Below are 24,986 nucleotides of genomic sequence, written 5' to 3'. Positions count from 1 at the left end.
GCCTCCAGAGTAGCTGGGATTATAGGCGTGTACCACCATGCCCGGCTAATTTTTGTATTTCAGTAGAGGCAGGGTTTCACCATGTTGACTAGGCTGGTCTCAAACTCCTGACCTCAAATGATCCACCCGCTCCGGCCTCCCAAAGTGCTGGGATACAGGCATGAGCCACCGTGCCCGGCTGCCACTGAGCCCCATGAAAAGCTGCAAGGAAGAGATATCTGAGAAAGCCAGTTATTATGCCACTGTAGTCACAGCAAAATCTGCAAACATTTAAAGTATCTGTCAGCAGAAGGCTATTTAAATGATGACGAGATAGCAAGGTGGTAAAATACTACACAGCTGTTAAAAAGGTCAAGGTTCTGAACAGAAATGAAATGGACTGCAAAATATATTGTGAAGCAAGGAAGGTGTGTGGCTGTATATGTGGTTGCAGCCACTTGTTACAAGCTCACACATGCAGCCATTTGTATCCTCAGGAAGGACACAGAAATTGCCTTTGGACAGGGGATGGGGACCCGGTGAAGGGATGGGAGACAATTTTTTTCTCTATACTCTTATGTGCTTTATTTTTTTTTTTTTGGAGACAGAGTCTTGCTTTATCCTCCAGGCTGGAATGCAGGGGAGTAATCTCGGCTCACTGCAACCTCCAACTCCCAGGTTCAAGCGATTCTCATGCCTCAGCTTCCTGCCTGAGATTACATGTAGGCGCCTGCCATCACGCCTGGCTAATTTTTGTATTTTTTTTTTAGCAGAAACGGGGTTTCTCCATGTTGGCCAGACTGGTCTCGAACTCCTGACCTTAGGTGATCTGCCTGCCTCAGCTTCCCAAAGTGCTGGGATTACAGGCGTGTGCCACGGCGTCCGGCCTCGATGTACTCTTGACATTGTTTTTCTTTTTCTTTTTTGAGACGGAGTTTCACTCTTGTTGCCCAGGCTGGAATGCAATGGCACTATCTCAGCTCACTGCAACCTCTGCCTCCTGGGTTCAAGTGATTCTCCTGCCTCAGGCTCCCGAGTAGCTGGGATTACAAGCATGCGCCACCATGCCTGGCTAATTTTTGTATTTTTAGTAGAGACAGGGTTTCTCTGTGTTGGTCAGGCTGGTCTCGAACTCCTGGCCTCAGGTGATCTGCCCGCCTTGGCCTCCCAAAGTGCTGGGATTACAGGCGTGAGCCACCATGCCTGGCTGACATTGTTTTTTTTTTCTTGAGACAGGATCTTGCTCTGTCACCCAAGTTGGAGTGCAGTGATGTGATCACAACTCACTGCAGCCTTGACCTTCCTGGCTCAAGGGATCCTCCCACCTCAGCCTCCCGAGTAGTTGGGACCATAGGCATGCACCACCATGCCCAGTTAATTTTTTAGTTTTTTGCACAGATGGGGTATTGCTGTATTGTCCAGGCTGGTCTCCAGGCTCAAGTGATCCTCCTGCCTCGGCGTCCCAAGATGCTTGGATTACAGGCATGAGCCACCACGCCCGGTCTCATTCTTGACGTTTTTGATCATGTGTATGTATCTGAAAAAAAATTTTAAGGGAAAAGTCCAAAGTAAAGGGACCACTTCCACCCTTTAACGAACACCCCTGAACACCTAATTGAGCCTTGGAATTCCCGGATCTCAGTGTCAGCTGATGAGCGAAGCCCCTCTCCGGCCTCCCCCTCCTCCCCGCAGACTCTCTCTGCCTGACTCAGCTGAGTCGAGTCAGATAACCAGATGGAGGTGCAGCCAGGCTTGTCTGGAGTGACAGAATGTGAAAGCAATAGAGACACAGCCCTGCCCCAGAGGCCCGAGGAAGGGTGTGACTCAGATGTTGAGCAAGACAGAGGCCCTCAGTCACCAGGAGGTGAGCCCTTGTCACCACACTTGGCTAACCCTGAGGGAGCTGCTGGGCACGCACAGCACAGGTGCTCCTGAGGGATGCCTGTGACTGGGTGGGTATGCAAATAGGAACAAGCTTTGCCGAGTGGGCAGATGCTTGATATTATTATTATTTTAATATTATAAAATAATTTATTAAAATTCAGGAAGGGTTAGGTCAGGTGTGGCTCATGCCTGTAATCGCAGAACATTGGGAGGCTGAGTCACTTGAGGTCAGGAGTTTGAGACCAGCCTGGGCAATATGGTGAAAACCCTATCTCTACAAAAAATACAAAAATTAGCCAGGCGTGGTGGTGATGGGTGCCTGTAGTCCCTGGGGAGGCTGAGGCATTAGAATTGCTTGAACCCAGAGGTGGAGACTGCAGTAAGCTGAGATCACACCACTGTACTCCAGCCTGGGCAATAGAGTGAGTAAGACTCAGTCTCCCCAAACAAAAAGTAAAATAAAAAAAAAAATAATAAAATTCAGAAAGGGTTAGTATTTTTAATTCAGTATAGATTTTTTTTTTTTTTGAGACAGAGTTTCGCTCTTGTTTCCCAGGCTGGAATGTAGTGACCTGGTCTCGGCTCACTGCAGTCTCCTCCTCTGAGTTCAAGCAATTCTCATGCCTCAGTCTCCCCAGGGACTACAGGCACCCATCACCACCATGCCTGGCTAATTTTTGTATTTTTAGTAGAGACGGGGTTTCACCATATTGGCCAGGCTGGTCTCAAACTCCTGACCTCAGGTGATCCGCCCACCTCGGCCTCCCACAGTGCAGGGATTACAGGTGTGAGCCACTGTGCCTGGCCCGGTATAGAATTTTAAAAAAACTTACATTTTTAGGTTCAAGGGCACACGTGCAGCTTTGTTATATAGGAAAACTCATGCCACGGGGGTTGGTTGTACAGATTATTTTGTTACCCAGGTATTAAGCCCAGTACCCAATAGTTATTTTTCCTGCTCCTCTCCCTCCTCCCACCCTCCACCCTCAAGCAGGCACCAGTGTGTGTTGTTCCCATCTTTGTGTCCGTGGGTTCTCATCATTTAACTCCCACTTATGAGGGACAACATGCGGTGTTTGGTTTCCTGTTCCTACATAAGTTTGCTAAGAATAATGGCCTCTAGCTCCATCCATGTCCCGCAAAGGACATGATCTCTTTCTCTCCCTTTTTTTTTTTTTTTTTTTGAGATGGAGTTTCGCTCTTGTTGCAGGCTGGAGTGCAATGGCGTGATTTCGGATCACCACAACCTCTGCCTCCTGGGTTCAAGCGATTCTCCTGCTTCAGCCTCCCGAGTAGCTGGGTTGAGAGGCATGAGCCACCATGCCCGGCTAGTTTTGTATTTTTAGTAGAGATGGGGTTTCTCCATGTTGGTCAGGCTGGTCTCGAACTCCGGACCTCAGGTGATCCGCCCACCTCAGCCTCCCAAACTGCTGGGATTATAGGTGTGAGCCACCGCGCCTGGCCTTAATCCTTGATATTATTAATACTAAAGATAATAATCAGGCTGGGTGTGGTAGCTCACACCTGTAATCCCAGCACTTTGGGAGGCTGAGGTGGGTAGATCACCTAAGGTCGGGCTTTTGAGACCAGCCAGGCCAACATGATGAAACCTTATCTCTACTAAAAAAAATACAAAAATTAGCCAGGCACGGTGGCGCATGCCTGTAATCCCAGCTCTGTGGGGAGCTGAGGCAGAAGAATCGCTTGAACCCAGGAGATAGAGGTTGCAGTGAGCCGAGATTGCTCCACTGCACTCCAGCCTGGGTGATAGGGCGAGACTCCATCTCAAAATAAATAAATAAATAAATAAAAATTAATTTATTAATTAATGATAATAATCACCCCAGGGACATTTAATGAAGGCTTGCACTGGGCATCAGCACCTGGAATTCTGGCAACAACTCTGTGAGAGGATCACTCCCATTTCCAGAGGAATTTCAAAAGGGCTGAACAGCTGGCTGTGCTCCTCTGCTACTAATCCTGTGTGGTTTCCTGTGGGCTGGTCAAGCCCAGCTCACCTTGACCATGGGTGCCCCTTGCGCCTTGCACTCTTGCCCCACTGCCTTCTTTTAGTTGGCTCTGCTGCTTAAAAGCTGTGTGACCTTAGGCAAGTTACTTAACCTCTCTGTTTCCTCCTCTATAAAATGGAGCTAATCCATAGTCCTTATTTCATAGACTAGTCCAGAGCCAAAAAGTTAGTAAGTGTAAAGCACTTATAACCATGCCTAGCTCAAGGGAAGCCCATGTTTGTTATGATGTCATTATTATGCCATATTTAATCAAATCTAAGAAGTTGACCAGACGTGGTGGTGCACGCCTGCAATCCCAGCACTTTGGGAGGTCAAGGCAAGCAGATTGCTTGAGACCAGGAGTTCAAGACCAGCCTGGGCAACATGGTGAAACCCCATCTTTACAAAAAATACAAAAGTTAGTTGGGTGGATGGTGGATGTCTGTGGTCCCAGATACTGAGGAGGATGAGGTGGGAGGATCCCTTGAGCCAGGGAGGTTGAGGCTGCAGTGAGTTGTGATTGCATCACTGCACTCCAGCCTGGGTAACAGAGATCCCGTCTCAAAACAAAAAACAAAAAAAACTAAGATGTCATCGATTATAAAAATGTCACTAAGAAAAAAGAATGCTGCCAGTTAACAATGTCCCAAGGTTCTTTCATCACTAGAATTTTTCTTTTATATTTCCCGAAAGAGCTCTGTTTGACTTAAATGTAGATTCTCATCATATATAATTCTCATGTACATATAAAAAGGATAATAGAAGCAAAATAAATTGGTTACCGTGTTCAGAAAACTTCACATTTAGAGTCCGACTCGTGTGAATCATTTTTGGTCTGAGAGTCGTGATGTCTGTGTCTCCCTGCCACCTCCTTCTCTGAGCCCTTGAGAGTTCTACGGAGAGCAGTACTGCTCCAAACATTCCATAAAACAGCCATAAAACAGCCAGGAACTCTTAAGCCAGCTTTGCAACTGTGCAGAGGAAATGGAGCCGACTTTTCACTCTGCTTTGGGAGTGTCACTGACAGGCCAGGCATGGTGGCTCACCCCTGTAATCCCAGCACTTTGGGAGGCCAAGGCGGACGGATTGCCTGAGGTCAGGAGTTCGAGACCAGCCTGGCCAACATGGTGAAACCCCGTCTGTATTAAAAATACAAAAAAGTATCTGGGTGTGGTGGCAGGTGCCTGTAATCTCAGCTACTTGAGTGACTGAGGCAGGAGAATCGCTTGAACCTGGGAGATGGAGGTTGCAGTGACCCGAGATTGATTGCACCACTGCACTCCAGCCTGGGTGACAGGCAGAGCAAGACTGTCTCAAAAAAAAAAAAAAAAAAAAAAAAAAAAGGCTGCACGTGGTGGCTCACGCCTGTAATCCCGGCACTTTGGGAGGCCGAGGTGGGCGGATCACGAGGTCAGGAGATCGAGACCATCCTGGCTAACACGGTGAAACCCCGTCTTTACTAAAAATACAAAAAATCAGCCGGGCATGGTGGCGGGTGCCTAGCTACTTGGGAGGCTGAGGCGGGAGAATGGCGTGAACCCCGGAGGCGGAGCTTGCAGTGAGCCGAGATCATGCCACTGCACTCCAGCCTGGGAGACAGCGAGACTCCGTCTCAAAAAAAAAAAAAAAAAAAAAAAAAGGGAGTGTCACTGACACACTGACAAGCCTGGTTTCCTTTCCCTGGGGATTCCCACCATTTGGGTCCCAGGGCTAAAAAGGGCTCCACTTGCTCTAGGATTTCTTCCAAGCTGCTGACACTCTTCCGAAGGATTTGATGCTGGCGCTTTTGAGGCGTGGGTCCTGACAGTGATGTTGGGACTGCAGTTAGCCAGACAGCAACTGTACCAGGTAAACTCACTTCAGAGATGTAGAATGGGGACTGCGTGTGGCAGCTCACACCCTGTCATCTCAGCACTTCAGGAGGCCAAGGCGGAAGGATCACTTGAGCCTAGGAGCTCGAGACCAGCCCAGCCAACATAGTGAGACTCTGTCTCTACAAAATACAAGCAAAAGAATTAGCCAGGTGTGGTGGCACACACCTGTAGTCCCAGTACTCAGGAGGCTGAAGTAGGAGGATTGCTTAAGCCCAGGAGGTTGAAGTTACAGTGAGTTGTGATCTTGTAACTGCACTCCAGTTTAAGTCACAGATTGAGACTCTGTCTCTTAAAAAAAAATAAAAAAGTGAAATGTGAACATTAAGCATCTTGGAATAGATAAAACGTGCATAATTTCCAATCTTTATGCTGACCATACTTCCAGCTGCCTCACAGCAGTTGCACATTCTGTTCCTGCTGCCTGGAATACCCTCCCTTCCTTTCCACTTTGCTCTGTTAATCCAGCCATCCCTGATCTCATGCCTCCTCCAGGATGCCTTCCCTGATCATCCTGCCAAGGTCAGATCCCCTCCCCTTCATAGCACCTAGTACGGCTACAACAGTCTCGAGTGTATAGAGGACGGGCTGGGGTGAGGTCACAGGAGTGACACTCTCCCTTCTGTCTGGGGTTCAGAGGAGGCTTCTTGGAGGAGCATCTGAAGCAGACCTCCCAGGCTGGGGATGTGGTTTGGATAAGTTTGAGAAACACTGAAGGGAAAAGAAAGGACACTGTAGTGAGTGAAGCTTGGCATTTGGGAAGATGGGTGTGTGGGTGCCCAGACTCACCATGCAAGGCCCAGAGCCCTTTTGAGGCCCCAGGCTGGGGTCATCCTCTCCAGTTTCAGTTTGAGAAAACAAGGCCCAGAGAGGTGAAGCGCTGTTCCACCACTGTCCATGGAGCCAGGGGAGCTGTGGGCCTTCCACCGCCGACCTCTGGGCTAGCCCTGCGGAGATGCTGGGAGGATGCAGGGAGGTGAGGTGGGGGCTGAGGTAGGACTCAGACTGCCCAGGCCCGCCTGCACCCGGAAGAAGGAAGCTGCACAGGGTGTCTGTGGCTGGCCCCGGGATCCCCCACTCGGGGACTTCCTCTTCCTCTCAGGGCAGGTGCAGCTGCCACAGCGAGACGGGCACCCTGACCCGGGCATGGAGGGGGGCAAGGGGCCCAGGCTCAGAGACTTCCTGAGTGGGAGTCTGGCTACCTGGGTGAGGGGAGAGGTGGCAGCGGGTTGGGGAGGGGAAGTGAGCCCCAGCCAGGGGCTGGTGTTGGGGCTGGCTGGGGGAGGGTTGGGTTCAAATGTAGGGGATGGAGATATGGTGGAGGGAGGCTGTAGTGAGGGAAGAGGGCCCAGAGGCACTTAGAGGACTGGTGAGAAGGGGTGCTTGGGCTCACTGGGGCACGTCGGAGGGGCTCAGGGTTCACTCTGCTGGTCAGCCGACCCCTCTGGGCTCCTCACAGGCGCTAGGACTGGCCGGGCTGGTTGGGGAGGCGGAGGAGTCGGAGGGGGAAGAAGAGGAAGAGGAGGAAGAGCGGCCCCTTTGGCTGGAGAAGAGGTTCCTGCGCCTCAGCGATGGGGCCCTGCTCCTCCGGGTGCTGGGCATCATGTAAGGGGCATCGGGCCAGGGAGGTGGCGGGGAAGGATCCGAGGGGAGGGGAAGTGGGTGGGCGGAGCCTGATGGGCAATGGGCGGGGCCTGTTGACGGGAGGCGGGTCCTCGATTCCACCTCCTGCCCATAGTGCCCCCACCTCCCGAGGGGGGCCTCGGATGCTCCGAGGCCTTGACGGACCTGCTGCCTGGCGAGTGTGGAACCTGAACCACCTGTGGAGCCGACTGAGGGACTTCTACCAGGTAAGGGGTCTCGAGCGCGAAAGGCGAAGACGGGAGGGGAAGGGGAGCCCCTTCGGGAAGGCCCCTCATATAGTCTGCCCCTCTGCCTCCAGGAGGAGCTGCAGCTGCTGATCCTGTCGCCACCCCCAGACCTCCAGACATTGGGGTTTGACCCCCTCTCAGGTGCTCTTCCCATCCACCCCCTCCTGCCTCTGCCCCCGCACTACTCTACCTTCCCTGCCTCAGTTAACCCCTTGTGACATGTGCCTTGCAGAAGAAGCGGTGGAGCAGCTGGAAGGCGTTCTTCGGCTACTGTTGGGAGCGTCAGTACAGGTGAGCTGGGGGTGGGAAGGAAAGGCTAGGGTTGAGCTTTGGCGGCAGAGGAGGGAGATCCTGCACCAGCTCCCCTTCCTGTTGCCCCTCAGTGTGAGCACCGGGAACTCTTCATCCGCCACATCCAGGGCCTCAGTCTCGAGGTCCAGAGCGAGCTGGCCGCTGCCATCCAGGAGGTATTGAGACGGGTTGGCAGCCCAGACTGGTATGGCGCCTGGGACGCCCTTGCCGCACCGCGTCTTCCACTGAACTGTTCTCCTTGCGCCCCAGGTGACCCAGCCAGGGACCGGCGTGGTGCTGGCACTCTCTGGGCCAGAGCCTGGGGAGCTGACACCTGCCGAGCTGGAGATGCTGTCCCGGAGCCTGATGGGGACACTGTCGAGGCTGGCGCGGGAGCGTGACCTGGGGGCCCAGGTAGGGGCAGCAGGGGCATCGTGGACTCAGGCTGAGGAACTGGAGGACCATCAGGGGGCCGGTTGTGCAAGGGAGATGGAAGTTTGGGGCCCAGGCATGGGGTTGTGGTCTGAGGTCTTGGGCCATCGGGGCTGTCACAACCAGATGGCCCAAGACCCCAGACCACAACCCCATGTCTGGTGTTGTGGTTGGGGGTCGATGTGCAGAGGCATTGGATAAGTTAGTCCTGACCCTTGACCCCGGACCTACAGCGGCTGGCTGAACTGCTGCTGGAGCGAGAACCCCTCTGCTTGAGGCCTGAGGCTCCCTCTAGGGCTCCCGCCGAGGGCCCCTCGCACCATCTGGCCCTGCAGCTGGCCAACGCCAAGGCTCAGCTGCGGCGTCTGCGGCAGGAGCTGTGAGTGTGCGCAGCCTGGGAAGGGGAATGAGTGGAGAGGGGCAGATTAAGCCTGGATGAGACCCTAGCCCTGGTGGCTACAGGAGGGGCCAGGCTTGGGAAGGCCTGGGGGTTGTGGGCCCCCAGACCCTCTCCAGCCTCCCCTTCCCTCCAGGGAAGAGAAGGCCGAGTTGCTGCTAGACTCCCAGGCCGAGGTGCAGGGTTTGGAGGTCGAAATAAGAAGGCTCCGCCAGGAGGTGCGCTCATATGCTCCCCGCCACCGCGGTGTTCCCTAACCTCCTCGCACCCGGTCCTATTGCCTCCCTCCCAACCCGGCTCCTTCCCGTCCCTAATCCCTCTGGCCCGCGGCTGGCTGTTCCCAGCTCCACACCGTCTGGCCCAGGCCCAGGCGCTGTCGGGACAGGCCAAGCGGGCCGAGCTGTACCGCGAGGAGGTAGAGGTGCTGCGGGAGCGGGCCGGCCGCCTGCCCCGCCTGCAGGAGGAGCTGCGGCGCTGCAGCGAGCGGCTGCAGGCGGCTGAGGCCTGCAAGAGCCAGCTGGAGGTGAGGCGGAGGCGGGGCCGTGGGGCAGGGCCTGCGCAAGGGGGCGGGCCAGGAGGAGGAGCGAGATTGCGTCCCGAGGGGAGAGAGGCAGATTCTCTGGAGGTGACAGTCACGGGTGGAGAAATGGGTGAGGACAAATTCAGGGAGGAAGCGTCTAGAAAAGGGCCTCCGGAGGATGGGGCAGGTGGAGGGGAGAGGCAGCCTTGGAAGGAAGGCGGTTCCTGGGGGGGAGGGGAGGGGCATGGACAGAAGGGCGGGGCCTGCACAAAGGGCGGGGCCGGGGTGGGGGAGAAAGTACCTGAAGAAACCTCGGAGAGAAGATGGAAGGGAGTGGCGGGGCCTAGAGACTGATGGGGTGCAGGGTGTGGGAGGGAGGCAGGGTCTGTGACAGGCCGAGGGAAAGGAGTTTGGAACCCTCAGGCCCTGGAGTGCATGAGAGCTGCATGGCTACCGGTTCTCCCTGCTCTCCCACCAGGAGGAGCGGGTGCTCTCAGGGGTGCTGGAGGCCTCCAAGGCGCTGCTGGAAGAGCAGCTGGAGGCTGCCCGAGAGCGCTGCGCCCGGCTGCACGAGACCCAGCGCGAGAACCTGCTGCTGCGGACCCGGCTGGGCGAGGCCCATGCGGTGAGGTCGCCAGAGTGATCCCAGCTGGGTTGCCCCATCACCCCGTGGCCCCATTGATTCCCTGGGGGTCCCTAGTGATTCCTGCAACCTCTGCTCTTGGTGACCTCTAGTGACCCTCCGACCTACACAGTCGGCCTGGCCATGGTGTGGAGGGCTTGTCTGACCCTACCCTTACCCCCAGGAACTGGACTCTCTGCGGCATCAGGTCGACCAGCTGGCTGAGGAGAATGTGGAGCTGGAGCTGGAGCTTCAGCGGAGCTTGGAGCCGCCCCCAGGATCCCCTGGGGAGGGTGAGGGACCCCAGTGGAGGGGTTTGGGTGGCGGCTGCCTGTGCTTTCCAGCAGGTGTATTGGGGAGAGCCTCTGACTTCCTCCCTTCCCCCACGCCTCTGGGGTGTGTATGTGAGGAGCCAGGCAGTAAGGGAGGAGTCCTGACCTCATCTCTCATCCTCAGCACCCCTGCCAGGAGCAGCCCCCTCGCTGCAAGATGAGGTGAGGGAGGCAGAGGCTGGGCGGCTTCGGACCCTCGAGAGAGAGAACCAGGAGCTTCGGGGGCTGCTTCAGGTGCTTCAGGGGCAGCCAGGGGGCCAGGTGAGTCCTCTCCCCATGGTCCTGGCTGGCCCTTCCCCTAGTCCCTCCCTGCGCCTGACTGTCCCTCTCCTATGCCCTCAGCACCCCCTGCTGGAGGCACCGAGAGAGGACCCTGTGCTTCCGGTGCTGGAGGAGGCTCCCCAGACTCCTGTGGCCTCCGACCACAGTCCCCAGGGCTTGGCTCAGAAGGCAAGGGATGGAGGCCCCCAGGCCTTGAACTTGGCTTCCCCAGCATCAGACTCAGTGCTCAAGGGGTCAGCTGAGTGTCCCCAGGCACCTGATTCGGACCCACAGGAGGCAGAGAGTCCCCTTCAGGCAGCTACTGTGGACCCCCAGGCCTCAGACTGGTCCCCCCAAGAGTCAGACTGTCCTGTGGAGACACAGGAGTCCCCGGAGAAGGCTGGCTGTGCCTCTCTCCAGAGCCCTGCCTCTGTGGCCCCACCTCAGGGTCCAGGGACCAAAATTCAGGCCCCGCAGTTGCTGGGAGGAGAGACTGAGGGAAGAGAGGCTCCCCAAGGTGAGTTGGTGCCTGAGGCCCGGGGGTTGAGACAGGAGGACCCTGAGCACAAGCCAAGGCCTTCGGAGCCCAGCTCTGTGCAGCTGGAGGAGCAGGAGGGCCCCAACCAGGGCCTGGACCTGGCCACGGGACAAACAGAGGCCAGAGAGCATGACCAGAGGCTGGAGGGGATGGTCGGGAACCCAGCCTGGCAAAAACCACAGCAGAAGTCAGAAGGGGCTCTTGAGGTCCAGGCCTGGGAGGGCCCAGTCACGGGGGAGAGCCTGGCCAGTGGTGTCGCAGAGCAGGAGGCGCTCAGGAAGGAGGTGGCACAGCTGAGGAGAAAGGCTGAGGCCCTTGGAGCTGAGCTGGAAGCCCAGGCCCGCAAGCTGGAGGCCCAAGACATGGAGGCTGCCCGCCTCTCCAAGGAACTGGCCCAAGCGCGAAGGGCAGAGGCCGAGGCCCACCGGGAGGCAGAGGCCCAGGCCTGGGAGCAAGCCCGGCTGCAGGAGGCAGTGGAGGCTGCCGGCCGGGAGCTGGAGGCTGCGTCCCAGGAACGGGAGGCGCTGGTGGAGGCGCTGGCATCAGCGGGCCGGGAGCGGAGGCAGTGGGAACGTGAGGGGTCCAGGCTGCGGGCCCAGTCGGAGGCCGCCGAGGAACGGATGCAGGCGCTGGAGAGCGAGGGCCGCCAGCACCTGGAGGAGGCTGAGAGGGAGCGCCGGGAGAAGGAGGCCCTCCAGGCGGTAGGTCAGGTCGGGGCTCACAGCCGGGGTTGGGAAACAGGGTTCCAGGCTATTGGGAGTTACTGATTCCATCAGCAGCTGTTCAGTGGGTGCCCAGCACCAAGCTGGGGCTGGAGATAGAAAGGCCAAGACCAACCCTGCCTTCCAAAGGTGTGCCTGGCCTGGGGCACAGAGCCATGTCCACTGTGTGATGGGGCACTGTGGGAGGGGGTGAGATTGCCCAGTGCACATCTTGACTGTCTGGCTACAGCAGTCGACTCATCTCCACTCCAGTCCTCCTTCTGTAAAACAGAGGTGCTATTCCTGGCCAGCTGGGCCCGTCTTAGGGAGGACCTCGGGAGACAGTAGCTGTAAAGGTTCATGCCGGCAAGGGTATGTTGTAAGTGTTCAAGCACTGGTTATTCAGAGCCAAGTGCTACGAGAGCCCGTGGGAGGGTGAGCTGATGCCTAAGTGGAGGCAAGGAGGCTTTAGGAGGAGTGACCACAATATCACTAGGTGGGGAGGACGTATTGTCCAGAAGGAATGGCATGTGCAAAGACAAAGGCATTAAAGACGCTCAGGGGCCAGGCGTGGTGGCTCACACTTGTAATCCCAGCACTTTGGGAGGCTGAGGCGGGTGGATTACTTGAGGTCAGGAGTTCGATAACAGCCTGGCCAACATGGCGAAACCCCATCTCTACTAAAAATATAAAAATCAGCCTGGCGTGGTGGCAGGCGCCTGTAATCTCAGTTACTTGGGAGGCTGAGGCAGGAGAATTGCTTGAACCCGGGAGGTGGAGGTTGCAGTGAGCTGAGATTGTGCCACTGTACTCCAGCCTGGGCGACAGAGCGAGACTCTGTCTCAAAACAAACAAACAAACAAACAAACACCATCCAATGAAACAACAACAAAAAAAGAATGCTCAGGGCTCAGGAGGAAGGGGAGATGAGGGCCAGCTTTGAATGTATTGGTCCTGCCTCCCCAGGCAGGGAAAGCCAGCGCAGAACTGTGTGGGGCTACGCTTGAGGAGGGTCACCTTGGTGGACAGGGGAGCTTGGGGTTATAAGGAGGTAGTGGCCATGGTGTAAGTGGCAGAGGAAGCTGACTAGGGCGGCATGGGAGCGGGGGTGAGAGAAGGACTGGACACTTTTTTCTGTTTGAAACGGAGTCTCACTCTGTTGCCCAGGCTAGAGTGCAGTGGGGCGATCTCGGCTCATTGCAACCTCCGCCTCTCAAGTTGAAGAGATTCTCCTGCCTCAGCCTCTTGAGTAGCTGGGACTACAGGCACACACCACCATGCCTGGCTAATTTTTGTATTTTTAGTAGAGACCGGGTTTCATCACGTTGGCCCAGCTAGTTTCCTTTTTTTTTTTTTTTTTGAGACGGAGTCTCACTCTGTCACCAGGCTGGAGGCGCGATCTTGGCTCACTGCAACCTCCACCTCCCAGGTTCAAGAGACTTTCCTGCCTCAGCCTCCCAAGTAGCTGGGACTACAGGTGTGCGCCACCATGCCCAGCTAATTTTTTAAATTTTTAGTAGAGACAGGGTTTCACCATGTTGACCAGGATGGTCTTGATCTCTTGACCTCAGGTGATCCGCCCACCTTGGCCTCCCAAAGTTCTGGGATTACAGGCGTGAGCCACCACGCCCAGCTGACACACTTTTACTTATTCATTTAAACATGTTTATGGGCATCTTCTTGGTGCCAGGCCCTGTACCAGGCTCTGGGCACACAGCAGTGACCAGGAAGCTAGCACTCCAGTGTTTGGGCATGGCTTCAGCTTCCTTCCAAGCTAAGGAAGGGGTTAGGGCTTTTGCCATGGGGGACTGCGCAGCCACTGAAGGCTCCCCAATGGGCAAAGTGAGCAAAATGGTCAGGTCTGCATGTGAAAAGGCGCCAGGAAGGATGTTTGGGCCAGTGGGCCCCAGTGCTAGGGGACCTGTGAGATTGCAACACAGGTAGGGACTGAGTCCTCCTGCACAGGCAGTTTCCAGTCCCATTTCTGTACAGACAAGGACACTGAAATTCAGGGAGGAAGAGTAATTTGCTCAGAGACCCCTTATGAGGATGGGGGGTAGGGAGCACACTGCTGGGTAGATGTGGGGTCAGGTGTTATGCAAGACAGGCCCAGGGTAAGGTGGTTCTGGTGAATGTGAAGGAAGGTGAGAGACCGTCTCTGGGGTCCACTCTGTGGGGTGTGGCTGAGATGCTGTCTGGCCCGGCGACCTGCCTACTTTCCAGCTGTGTGGCTTGGGGCAAGTTACTTAACCTCTCTGAGTCTCAGTTTTCTCGCCTGTAAAACTGGAATAAAAATTGTACCTGCTTCGGCTGGGCACGGTGGCTCATACCTGTAATCCCAGCACTTTGGGAGGCTGAGGCAGGCAGATGACCAGAGGTCAGGAGTTTGAGACAAGCCTGGCCAACATGGCGAAAACCCGACTCTACTAAAAATACAAAATTAGTCGGGTGTGGTGGCACACACCTGTAACCCCAGCTACTTGGGAGGCTGAGGCAGGAGAATTGCTTGAACCCAGGAGGGAGAGGTTGCAGTGAGCCAAGATCGTGCCACTGCAGTCCAGTCTGGGTGACAGAGCAAGACTCCTTCTAAAAAAAAAAAAAAAAAAAAAAAATTGTACCTGCCTCACAGGATCCTGTAAGATAATCAGCGTAGGGAGCTTGGGGCAATGCCTGGCACCTAGAATGGACCTGTTCCATGGGAGGGAATGCCAGCAGGTAGGGTAGGGCTGGCGGGCTGGAAGAGCTGGCTCCAAGGACTGAGAAGGTGGGGGAAGCTGGGGACAAAGGGAGAATTTTGTGAGATTTCCTGGTTGGAGCAGGAGAAGGTGGCTGGCCAGGGCGAGGTCAGGGAACCAGGAGCCTCTCAGGTTGTCTACTGGGTGGGGAAGCCTCCCAGGCTGGGGGGAGGGGGCCCTAGGAGGGCTGTGGCCAGGGCCCAGAGGAGGGCAGGGCAGGGACTGGGCGGGAGGTTCTAGTCACTGTGCCTCCTACCCCAGTACTTGCGCTAGTGGCTGCCAGCCAGACAGGCAGCAGTGCCTCATGGGACTTGTAGTTTTTCAGGGAGAGGTGGTGGCCAAGGGTGTCAGGAGGTGCAGTGCCCCCTGGGCAAGGCCTAGGTATGGTTATTAATCCAGGAAGGTAGTTTTCAGCAGCAAGGCTTGTAGGCTTGTCTTCCAAGGCAGGATTTGGCTGGCAACTGGTCATGGGTGCTGTCCCTGAAGCTTCATCCTTCCAGGCCCCCCACGTGGCAGAATGGTTTGGTCTCCTTCCCTCTGGGGCCCGCAGGCCAGAATGGGCCTCCCATCTCCTTCCAAAGTGGTGCAGCCCAACTGCCAAAGGCCGCAGGTCACCTGGCTGGCAGCATCCTGGCTCCCCCCCACCCCCGAGCCCCCACTGTCAACTCCCGAATTCCTGTCCCGCCAGTCCTCCGTGACCTTTTCCCTGTAGCCAAGGTCTCTCACCAGACCCGCCTCTGCTGAGCCTCTCTAGCTGTCTAGCTGTCACATGGCTGGAGTGGCAGCCCACAGGGTGCGTCCACCTTTCACTGCGCACATGAAGAACCGTGGGCTCAGAGAGGTGATGGTACTTTCCCAATATGTGTCACTGACTCCTGGCCCAGGGGCCTTCCTCATGCCCTGCCAGGCTTACGAACCCCAACTCTTTCATGCCCAATTTCGAGGGCACCAGACTTTGCTCCCATTTTATAGATGGGGAAGTAGAGCCCAAAGGGCTAACGATACGTGCCCAGGATTGCAGGTCAAGGACAGAAAGGCAGCTCTCTTGACTCTCAGGCCTCTGTCTCCGGCTGTCCCCTGCCCCCTTGCCCTGAGTCTGCTCTGCCTGCCCGCAGGAGCTGGAGAAAGCTGTGGTGCGGGGCAAGGAGCTGGGGGCCCGGCTGGAGCATCTGCAGCGTGAACTGGAGCAGGCAGCTCTGGAGCGCCAGGAATTTCTGCGAGAACAGGAAAGCCAGCACCAGAGGTGGGGACAGGGCTGATGGGAAAAGTGAGGGAGGCAGGGGTGTGGTGGGGTGAGCGTGGGGTGGGGCTGGGTGCCAAGGATTCTCCTGGCAGGTACCAGGGCTTGGAGCAGCGGCTGGAAGCTGAGCTGCAGGCGGCGGCGACCAGCAAGGAGGAGGCGCTGATGGAGCTCAAGACCAGGGCCCTGCAGCTGGAAGAGGAGCTGTTCCAGGTGATGCCTGATGGCCTGGGAGCTGGGGGCCATGCCACCCCGCTCTCCATCCCATGAGCAGATGCCAGGGTCGCGTGTGCTGCTGGTCTTGCCCCTGGATTCTTGGCTAGCTACTTGTCTCACTCCCCATGTGGGGCCTGTTGGAGGGAGCACTGTGCTGGGAGTCAGGTGGCCGTGTTGACTTACCCCGGGTCTCATTTTCCCCATTCTGCACATGGACAGAACTTCTGCTGTGGATGACTGCTCCGCCTCTCTCACCCGGGGTGCCCCACTGCCTAGGGAGCTCAGCGCTTGGCATCAAGGAAGTCAGTTATGGTTTCTGATGCCTGGGCTGTGTGTGGGCTCCATACGGAGGGTGGGGTGGTGGGGCCTAATCCCAGGCTGCCATCCTCAGGGAGCTCACAGTCCAGGCAGGATAGAGGCAAGAAAACAGGTGATGATAACTAGGTGCCAGGGGCTGTGAGGAGGCCATACAGGGGCTTGGGAGGGTGCCACCCAGCAAGGTACCCAGCAGGTGCATGTGAGTCAATCAGGGGAGGTTTTGTGGAGGAGGTGGGGTTGAAACACAGGCTTAGAGGAGGCCCCGTGCAGCAACTCATGCCTGTAATCCCAGCACTTTGGGAGGCCAAGGCGGGTGGATCACCTGAGGTCAGGAGTTCGAGACCAGCATGACCAATATGGTGAAATCCCATCTCTACTAAAAATACAAAAACCAGGCCAGGCGTGGTGGCTCAAGCCTGTAATCCCAGCACTTTGGGAGGCCGAGGCAGATGGATCACGAGGTCAGGAGATTGAGACCATCCTGATGAACACTGTGAAACCCCATCTCTACTAAACACACACACACAAATTAACTGGGCATGTTGGCGGGTGCCTGTAGTCCCAGCTACTTGGGAGGCCGAGGCAGGGGAATTGCTTGAACCCGGGAGGCAGAGGTTGTAGTGAGCTGAGATCGCACCACTGCACTCCAGCCCAGGCGACAGAGTGAGACTCCGTCTCAAAAAAACCCCACAAAAAACAAAAACAAAAAACCCCAAAAATTAGCTGGGCGAGGTGGCCCACATCTGTAGTCCCAGCTACTCGGGAGGCTGAGGCAGGAGAATTGCTTGAATCCGGGAGGCAGAGGTTGCAGTGAGCTGAGATCACACCACTGCACTCCAGCCTGGGCTACAGAGCGAGACTCTGTCTCAAAACAAAAACAAAAACAAAAACCGAAAACCAAAGAGGCTTAGAGGAGTAGTGGGATGGAGAGGTGTTATGAGAAGAAGGCTCTGCTGCAGACAGAGAAGTTGAGAAGGGCAGGGTGGAGATGGTGGAGCTTCAGGAACCAGGAGCAGGGACTTGTGGGATCCAAGGGAAGGCATGAGATTGGGGCAGGGTGGCCCTGGCTAAATGCTGCTGGCAGGACAGGCCCATAAGCGCAGGTCCTTGCGGCATCCCCAAGCCGCTGCCCTGCATGACTTCCAAGGGACTCTCCTTGCAGCTGCGCCAGGGCCCCGCGGGGCTGGGGCCCAAAGAGCATGCGGAGCCTCAGCTGGTGGAGACCCAGAATGTGCGACTTATTGAGGTGGAACGCAGTGTGAGTGTGGGCCACAGTGAGCCCTGGGGAGGTGCCCCATGTAGTGTGAGTGTGGACCCACAGTGGGTCCTGGGCGGGGGGAGGTGCCTGGTGCAGTGTGAGCACTGGGGAGGTGCCCTGTGCAGTGTGAGTGTGGGCCCACAGTGGGCCCGGGGGTGGGGGTGCCCCGTGCAGTGTGATTGTGGGCCTGTGGTAGGCACTGGGGGTGCCCCCGCCACCTGGCTACCGCTAACCCCCACTTCTGGGCAGAATGCAACACTGGTGGCAGAGAAGGCAGCTTTGCAGGGGCAGCTGCAGCACATGGAGGGGCAGCTGGGGAGCCTGCAGGGCCGTGCCCAGGAGCTGCTGCTGCAGAGCCAGCGGGCGCAGGAGCACAGCAGCCGCCTGCAGGTGGGTGGCTGCCCGGGTGCCCATCCCTGCCCATGTACTGCCCCCTCCTGCCCCTTTTGGATCGTCCTGTGGCCTTTTTCTATCCCAGCTCCCAGCCAGCTGCCCCACCTCTTCTACAGCTTCATTTATCCTTGTCCTCTGACCCCAGCCACCATTGTGCACCATCCTCCCTGCCGCTGTCTCCTCCTACCTGCTGCCAGCCCCCACATCTGCACCTGTGTCCTCCTGCCCTCTCACCGTCCCAGCCCTCCCCTCCACAGGGAGCCATTAGTCCCATTCTGCCCTGTGCCCCTCCCGGACAGCCTGGCCTAGCCAGCCTCTGCCGCCTCTCCCCTGCTCGCCATCAGCCTCTGGCTGGGGTTTGTGCTGCCTCCTGTGCCCCCAGCCCTCTGCCTCCTCCACAGCTCTCTCCTTGTCTTGGGCCCTACCCTCTGCCCTTAGCCCCCGACCCTTCACCCGATTTCCAGCCAGGGGTTCCTCTCCAGCAGCCTCTGCTTCCCTCCTCCATCCCAGGCCGAGAAGTCTGTGCTGGAGATTAAGGGCCAGGAGCTGCATCGGAAGCTGGAGGTGCTGGAGGAGGAGGTGCGGTCGGCGCGGCGGTCCCAGGAGGAGACCCGCGGGCAGCAGCAGGCCCTGCTTCGGGACCACGAGGCCCTGGCACAGCTGCAGCGGCGGCAGGAGGCCGAGCTAGAGGGACTGCTGGTGCGGCACCGAGACCTCAAGGCCAACATGCGGGCACTGGAGTTGGCTCACCGGGAGCTGCAGGGCAGGTGAGCATCACCAAATGCCCAGCTCCTCCCCTGGCACCCCCTATCTGCCAGAGAAGACTCCCCTTGGCAGGTCTGACTCCCATCAGGAAGCACCTCCACCTCCGCTCTGTGATACCCCCGCCACTGTTGTGCTCCCCACACTTCTGGGCTGGGCTCCCCGTCGGGCTCACCTGTTGGGAGTGGTGGGCACCTGGCATGGCTTTCTGCCCAATGGCTTTCCCTGGGGGACCTATGCTTAGGAGGTGACAGACCTCCTCTGGGCTCAGATAGTCCAGCTGGCTGCTTGTGGTGGCCATAGGTTCACGCAGCCCTCTTAGCCCCTTGTCCATCCCAGGCATGAGCAGCTGCAGGCCCAGCGGGCCAGCGTGGAGGCACAGGAGGTGGCCCTACTGGCAGAGCGTGAACGCCTGATGCAGGATGGGCATCGGCAGCGGGGCCTGGAGGAGGAGCTGCGGAGGCTTCAGAGCGAGCACGACAGGTGCCGGCCCTGCCACAGCCCCTAGCAGCTCTCAATGGCCCCATCCCGAAAGTGGGTTGGGGGTGTGGGGTCCTGCCTGGCCTCCCCTCTCCGGCATAACTCCTCTGGCCAGCACTCGGACTGAGGACCCAGGTCCCTTGGAGAACAGCTCTCCTTGCCTCCCAAGGGCTCAGCTGCTGCTGGCAGAGGTGTCTCGGGAGCGGGGTGAACTTCAGGGTGAACGCGGGGAGCTACGGGGCCGGCTGGCGCGGCTGGAGCTGGAGCGGGCACAGCTGGAGATGCAGAGCCAGCAGCTGCGCGAGTCCAACCAGCAGCTGGACCTGAGCGCCTGCCGGCTGACCACACAGTGTGAGGTGTGGCTGGGGGGCCGGCGGGGGTGTGGGTGTGTGTGGGGGAGCAGGAAGCCTATACCCAGGTGGTCCTGAGCTGGGTCCCACCCCCTGACCCATGTTGCCCTCCTGCCAGCTATTGACACAGCTGCGGAGTGCCCAGGAAGAGGAGAACCGGCAGCTGCTGACTGAAGTGCAGGCCCTGAGCCGGGAGAACAGGGAGCTCCTGGAGCGCAGCCTGGAGAGCCGGGACCACCTGCACCGCGAGCAGCGGGAGTACCTGTGAGTGGGCTGACTGGGAGCCGGGTAGGGCCTGCATCCCCTTTGGGCGTTCCTGGGGAGATCCCCCAGTGAGGGCCTAGGGACAGGGTTGGAGCTGACCTTCCAGGTCAGTCCGATCTGTGGCATGGGACCAGTGCGTCCTCGCTGCAGCCTGTGCCTTGCTACTGCCTTGGTTTCCCTGGGCCTCACACCCACCTCTCCCTTCTCACTCCTGCCAGGGAACAGCTTAATGCCCTGCGCCGAGAGAAGCAGAAGCTCGTGGAGAAGATCATGGACCAATACCGCGTGCTGGAGCCTGGGCCCCTGCCCCGGACCAAGTGAGCAGCCCTGTCACCTCCCTCAGGCTGGACATCCTGCTAACCTCTGCCCCTGCCCTGGCCTCTGACCCCAGGCCCAGCTCAGGTCCAGGCCCCATGAAGGTCAACCTGGCCTTTGCCATCCCCAGGACACCCTTTGCTCCCTCCCTCCTCCCTGTCCTGATCCCGTCTTGTGCCCTCTTGCCCCCAGGAAGGGCAGCTGGCTGGCAGACAAGGTGAAGAGGCTGATGCGGCCCCGGCGGGAGGGGGGCCCCCCTGGGGGGCTGCGCCTGGGGGCCGATGGGGCTGGCAGCACCGAGAGCCTGGGGGGCCCCCCGGAGACGGAGCTTCCTGAGGGCAGGGAGGCAGATGGGACAGGTGGGTCTGGGGGTCAGGTGGCCAGGATGGTCCCTGCCCCACATCCTCTGCCCCTACCTTGGCACCTGCCTCACTGCCTGGCCTGCATGCATGACCCCATTGGCCTTCCCTGAGGCCTGCTCAGCCTGCCCTGATGCCACCAGGGGCTCTTTGCCCTGGGCCCTGCAGGGTCACCCTTGGCCCACACCTCTCTCCTGCCTGTGCTATCCCCCACCCAGCCTGCCCCATCTGCAGAGGAGCCCAGGATCTGGGAGGTGCAGAGGACTCTAGGGAGAGGTCATTGATCCTAGACTGCAGATGAGGAGACTGAGGCCCCGGGAGGGGAAGCTCCTTGCCCAAGGTCATGCAGTGAGTTAGTGTCAAGGCCAGCACAGGGCCAGCGTCCTGCTGCCCCCTCATTTGCCTGGCTCCTACCCCCTCTCTGCACCTCCTCTCCCTGGCCCTGGGCAGCTTCACCCACTGGCCCCTCCACTCCACCCAGGCCCCTGGTCCTCTGACCCCCTCCCTACATGAGCCTCAGCCCTCTTCCCCTCCTCTGACCCCCTTCCTGCATGAGCCTCAGCCCCCCTTTCCCTTCTCTGACCTCCTCCCTGCATGAGCCTCAGCCCCCCTCCCCTCCTCTGACCCCCTCCCTGCATGAGCCTCAGTTCCCCCTCCCCTCCTCTGACCCCCTTCCTGCATGAGCCTCAGCCCCCCTTTCCCTTCTCTGACCCCCTCCCTGCATGAGTCTCAGCCCCCGCTCCCCTCCTCTGACCCCCTCCCTGCATAAGCCTCAGCCCCACTTTCCCTTCTCTGACCTCCTCCCTGCATGAGCCTCAGCCCCCCTCCCCTCCTCTGACCCCCTCCCTGCATGAGCCTCAGCCCCCCTCCCCTCCTCTGACCCCCTCCCTGCCTGTGCCTCTTGCAGGGTTCCCTTCCCCGGCACCCATGCGCCGGGCCCAGAGCTCCCTCTGCCTGCGGGATGAGACCTTGGCAGGCGGGCAGCGGCGGAAACTCAGCTCAAGGTTCCCGGTGGGCCGAAGCTCTGAGTCATTCAGCCCTGGGGACACCCCTAGGCAACGATTCCGACAGCGCCGTCCAGGGCCCCTGGGGGCACCCATCTCCCACAGCAAAGGTGAGGGACAAGGGTCACTGTCCCAGCCGGCCCCCCAACTCTTTGTGGACCCACCAGCTCCTTGGGGGAGGAGGCTTCCTTCTTGTCCCCTGTGTCTCCTGCAAGCTCTGTCCACTTCCGCCCTGGCCCTGGGCCCAGTGGTTGCCTTGTGCCTCCCAGGACCTGGTGTGGGATGGGAGAACTCCGTTGAGACCCTCCAGGAGCACGAAACAGATGCCAACCGAGAGGGTGAGTGGGGGCCTGAGGAAGGAGCAGCGTTCTTTGTCCTGCCTGGGACCCCTGGCAGAACCTCATTCATCCATTCTGTCACTTGACAATGATCCTTTACCAAGTGCCAGGTGACGTGCTGGCAGGGGACACAGCAGGGAACATTCTGGTGTGAGGAGGCAGATAGTAGTAAACAATTTGCCTAAAAATAATTATTATCTACAACAGCCCTGTCCACTAGAAATACGGTGTGAACCACCTGATAATTTTAACTTTTCCAGTAGGCTCACCAGAAAAAGTGAAAAGAGACAGGTAAAATGGATTTTAATAACATTTAACTCAATATGCCTACACTATTACCATTTCAGCATGTAGCCAGTGTAAAAATCATGAATGAGCTATTAGACATGACTTTTTTTTTTTTTTGAGATGGAGTTTCACTCTTTGGCTCACTGCAACCTCTGCCTCCCGGGTTCAAACGATTCTCCTGCTTCAGCCTCTCGAGTAGCTGGGATTACAGGCATGGGCCACCACGCCAGGCTAATTTTGTATTATTATTATTTTAGTAGAGATGGGGGTTCCACTATGTTGGTCAGGCTGGTCTCGAACTCTTGACCTCAGATGATCTGCCCACTTCGGCCTCCCAAAGTGCTGGGATTATAGGTGTGAGCCACTGCACCCGGCCAGATGTGATTTTTTTCATAGTAAGTCTTTGGCAGTTTGGGAGGCCAAGGCAGGCAGATCACTTGAGGCCAGAAGTTAGAAACCAGCCTAGCCAACATGGTGGAACTCTGTCTCTGCTAAAAATACAAAAATTAGTCAGGTATGGGATGCCTGTAATCCCACCTACTCAGGGGACTGAGGCAGGAGAATCACTTGAACCTGGGAGGCGGACGGTGCAGTGAGCCAAGATCACGCCATTGCACTCCAGCCTTGGTGACAGAGTGAGACTGCCTCAAAAACAAAAAACAAAAAACATAGTAGATCTTTGAAGCACGTCACAGGCCAGCCCCATCTCACCTGCTCAGCTCACCCAGGGCAGCTCAGCCCTACACCCCATGGACCATCAGGAGGCGCTAATGCTCTGGGAAGAAAGGAGAGCAGGGGAGGGGTCAGGAGCTCAGGACCTCTGGGCAGGCTAGTTGGAGTTTTAGTAACTTGGGTGCTGGGGTGGGCCTCAGAGAGGAGGTAAAGTTGGAGCAAAGACTTGAGGGGAGAGTTTATCGTGTGGACACGCCTGAGAACACCATTCTGGGCAGAGGGAACCGCTGAGGGAAGAGCAGGCATGGTGCAGCTGGAAGCGGTGGGTATTGGCAGGTTGGGGGTGGGCACAAGGTGCTCGAGCCTGTAGGCCTCCTGGGACTCTGGAAGTCCTCCTGAGGGAGGCGGGTCTGAGCTGAGCCTTTCCCTCTAGGCCCCGAGGTACAGGAACCGGAGAAACGTCCCCTCACCCCGTCCCTCAGCCAGTGACACCATGGGGACAGCAGGATCGGGAGTGCAGCCCTCTTGCCGCTGGAGTGTCAGCGGGGGCCCCAGGCAGCCCAAGAGCTCAGGGAGCCAGGGCCCCCAAGGGGAGTCCTTGGACAAGGAGGCCTGGGCCTGGAGATCCTCCATGGTCGGTGCCGGGGCCCGGAGGTGGAGCTGGGACAAGTGTGTGGACAGGGGGGACAGCTGGTCCACACGAGTGGCTCTAGGCCGGGATTCTGGCTCTTCCAGGTGGCTCCCGCTGAGGCAGCGGTCTCTGGGGGATCCCCCAGCTGAAGGAGGCTGGCAGGAGTAGGCAAGAGAGCCCCCTGCCCAGTCCAGGCAGGGAGCTGAGTCCCAGTGCCGGGGGACTGTGGCCTGGGCTGATCTTGAGCCTCAGCTGGACATGAGGGGCATGAGAATAAAGCTGAACTGCAGCCTTCTGAGTCTTGCTCTGTCTGTTGGCTGCATTGGGTACCCCGGGGCACCAGGAATACATGCCGCCCCAGTCCTCCTGGTTGGCGGGGGTTTGTGGGCAGAAGGCCCCTGCCTGGACAGGGCGACACAGGCCTTTCTCCAGGGGCTTGGCCAGTCCGGCTGGCCAAAGCCCGAATGTCCTGGTGAGGTGGAGAGGGGATGACATCCTGGGTAGCCAGCAGGGATTGGAGTCTAAGATCTGGGCTAAGGGGTGGGGGGCAGTTCACAGCCTGGTGGGGCATCACTTAATGCCAGGGGCTGCCAGGAGGGGTGGGAGGGATGCTGGCTCTCTGACCAGGGCCTCTAGCATGATGCCTGAGAAGGGGGGCAATTAGGTTGAGGTGCAGGATGTGAGTCAGGGTACCTGGGGCCGCCCAGGGGAGGGTGGGGCTGCCCAGGGCTGAGATGAGGCAGCCTGAACTTGGGGGATGCAGAGCTGGGAGGGGCAGCCTGACCAGCCTCCCAGGTGTGACCTGCAGCAGCCTGAGTCCCTCCTCCTCTCAGCCAGGGCTTCACAGGACACGGCGTGGGGTGGACATCCTGGCCTCTCCAGCTGGCAGAGGAGCAGCGAGCCCCTCCCCACTGGTCTCAGGGCCTGGGGCCTCATGGCTGTCCCACTTTGCTAGGTGGCCCCATTGGTGGTCAGGAAGGGGAAGGCAAGAAGAAGAAGAGGGAGCAGAGGCTCAGGAGGACCAGTCAGCAGGGGCCCTGGGCCTCATGGGGAGAGGGGGCAACCCCGTGTGGCACTGACATCTCTGCTTGAGGCCTACTCAGGGCTCTAAGCTGGGTACTGCATCAGGTTAGGAGACAACAGGGGCAGCACACATGAGGTGCGCATGGCACCTGGTGGGCTCTGCATGGTGGCTGGGGGCTGATGTGATTCTGCAGGCCCCCTCTACAGAGAGCTGGTCAGAAAACTGGCCACTCCTCCTTGCCATGGGGTCCCAGGCTTGGCTCCAGCCCCCTCTTGGTGATGAGGCTCCTCTTTGCAAAGGCCAGTCCGCTGGGGAGTGGGACCCTGGTGGCCACCCCCAGGAAGGTGGAGTAGGGCAGGCCCCACTGCCTGAGAGCTGAGTGACTTCCAGGATCCAGACCCCTTCTCAGCCTGCCCAGCACCAGGTACCTCGCCCCCCATCTTGGGGCACAGACTCCTGGTGTCCTCCAGCCACTGGCTGCAGCCGGCATTCCCAGGCAGACCCCTGTCTTGGGGGCAAATGCCCCAGAGGCTCCAGGTTACCCACGGGCTCAGGGATGGCTCCCACGGGGTGTTTCCAGTTCTCTGGAGAGTCGAGTAAGGTCCCGGAGCGCACGGCCCTGAGGCTTGGC

The 24,986-nt window shown here is 58.2% G+C and overlaps 1 protein-coding gene and 1 long non-coding RNA gene across 6 annotated transcripts; one reads left to right on the top strand and one right to left on the bottom strand.

The window, feature by feature from the left end:
* Positions 1–729: 729 nt before the first annotated feature.
* LOC135967205 (uncharacterized) lies at positions 730–6,778 on the bottom strand. The gene is made up of 2 exons (XR_010581167.2): positions 6,533–6,778; positions 730–1,516 (listed from the first exon to the last, which is right to left on the bottom strand). It is a non-coding gene; the product is annotated as an uncharacterized lncRNA (long non-coding RNA).
* A 65-nt stretch (positions 6,779–6,843) lies between these two features.
* Positions 6,844–23,629, top strand: CCDC88B (coiled-coil domain containing 88B). Of its 5 annotated transcripts, XM_045370547.3 has the most exons (27): positions 6,844–6,949; positions 7,203–7,348; positions 7,482–7,593; positions 7,686–7,755; positions 7,847–7,905; positions 7,998–8,081; positions 8,176–8,319; positions 8,571–8,716; positions 8,871–8,952; positions 9,099–9,257; positions 9,733–9,879; positions 10,061–10,169; positions 10,333–10,469; positions 10,551–11,708; positions 15,559–15,686; positions 15,779–15,896; positions 17,380–17,475; positions 17,725–17,865; positions 18,379–18,635; positions 18,970–19,113; positions 19,280–19,466; positions 19,579–19,724; positions 19,943–20,041; positions 20,232–20,398; positions 21,306–21,512; positions 21,672–21,740; positions 23,134–23,629. In XM_045370547.3, the coding sequence occupies exons 1-27, from the start codon at positions 6,890–6,892 to the stop codon at positions 23,187–23,189; spliced, it is 4,428 nt and encodes a 1,475-aa protein (XP_045226482.2). In that variant the 5' UTR covers positions 6,844–6,889; the 3' UTR covers positions 23,190–23,629. The 5 variants fall into 5 exon arrangements, 4 of the variants coding, with proteins under 4 accessions (XP_045226482.2, XP_045226484.2, XP_065385499.1 ...); XM_045370549.3 differs by lacking the exon at positions 6,844–6,949 and having other exon boundaries at positions 7,029–7,348; XR_012423119.1 differs by lacking the exons at positions 6,844–6,949; positions 20,232–20,398 and having other exon boundaries at positions 7,026–7,348.
* Positions 23,630–24,986: the final 1,357 nt, after the last annotated feature.

Source organism: Macaca fascicularis, chromosome 14 (genome assembly GCF_037993035.2).
Source record: "Macaca fascicularis isolate 582-1 chromosome 14, T2T-MFA8v1.1".
In the NCBI taxonomy this organism is placed as follows: Eukaryota; Metazoa; Chordata; class Mammalia; order Primates; family Cercopithecidae; genus Macaca; species Macaca fascicularis.
Note: the sequence above shows the minus strand (reverse complement) of the source record. Positions and strands in the feature narration are given on the sequence as shown.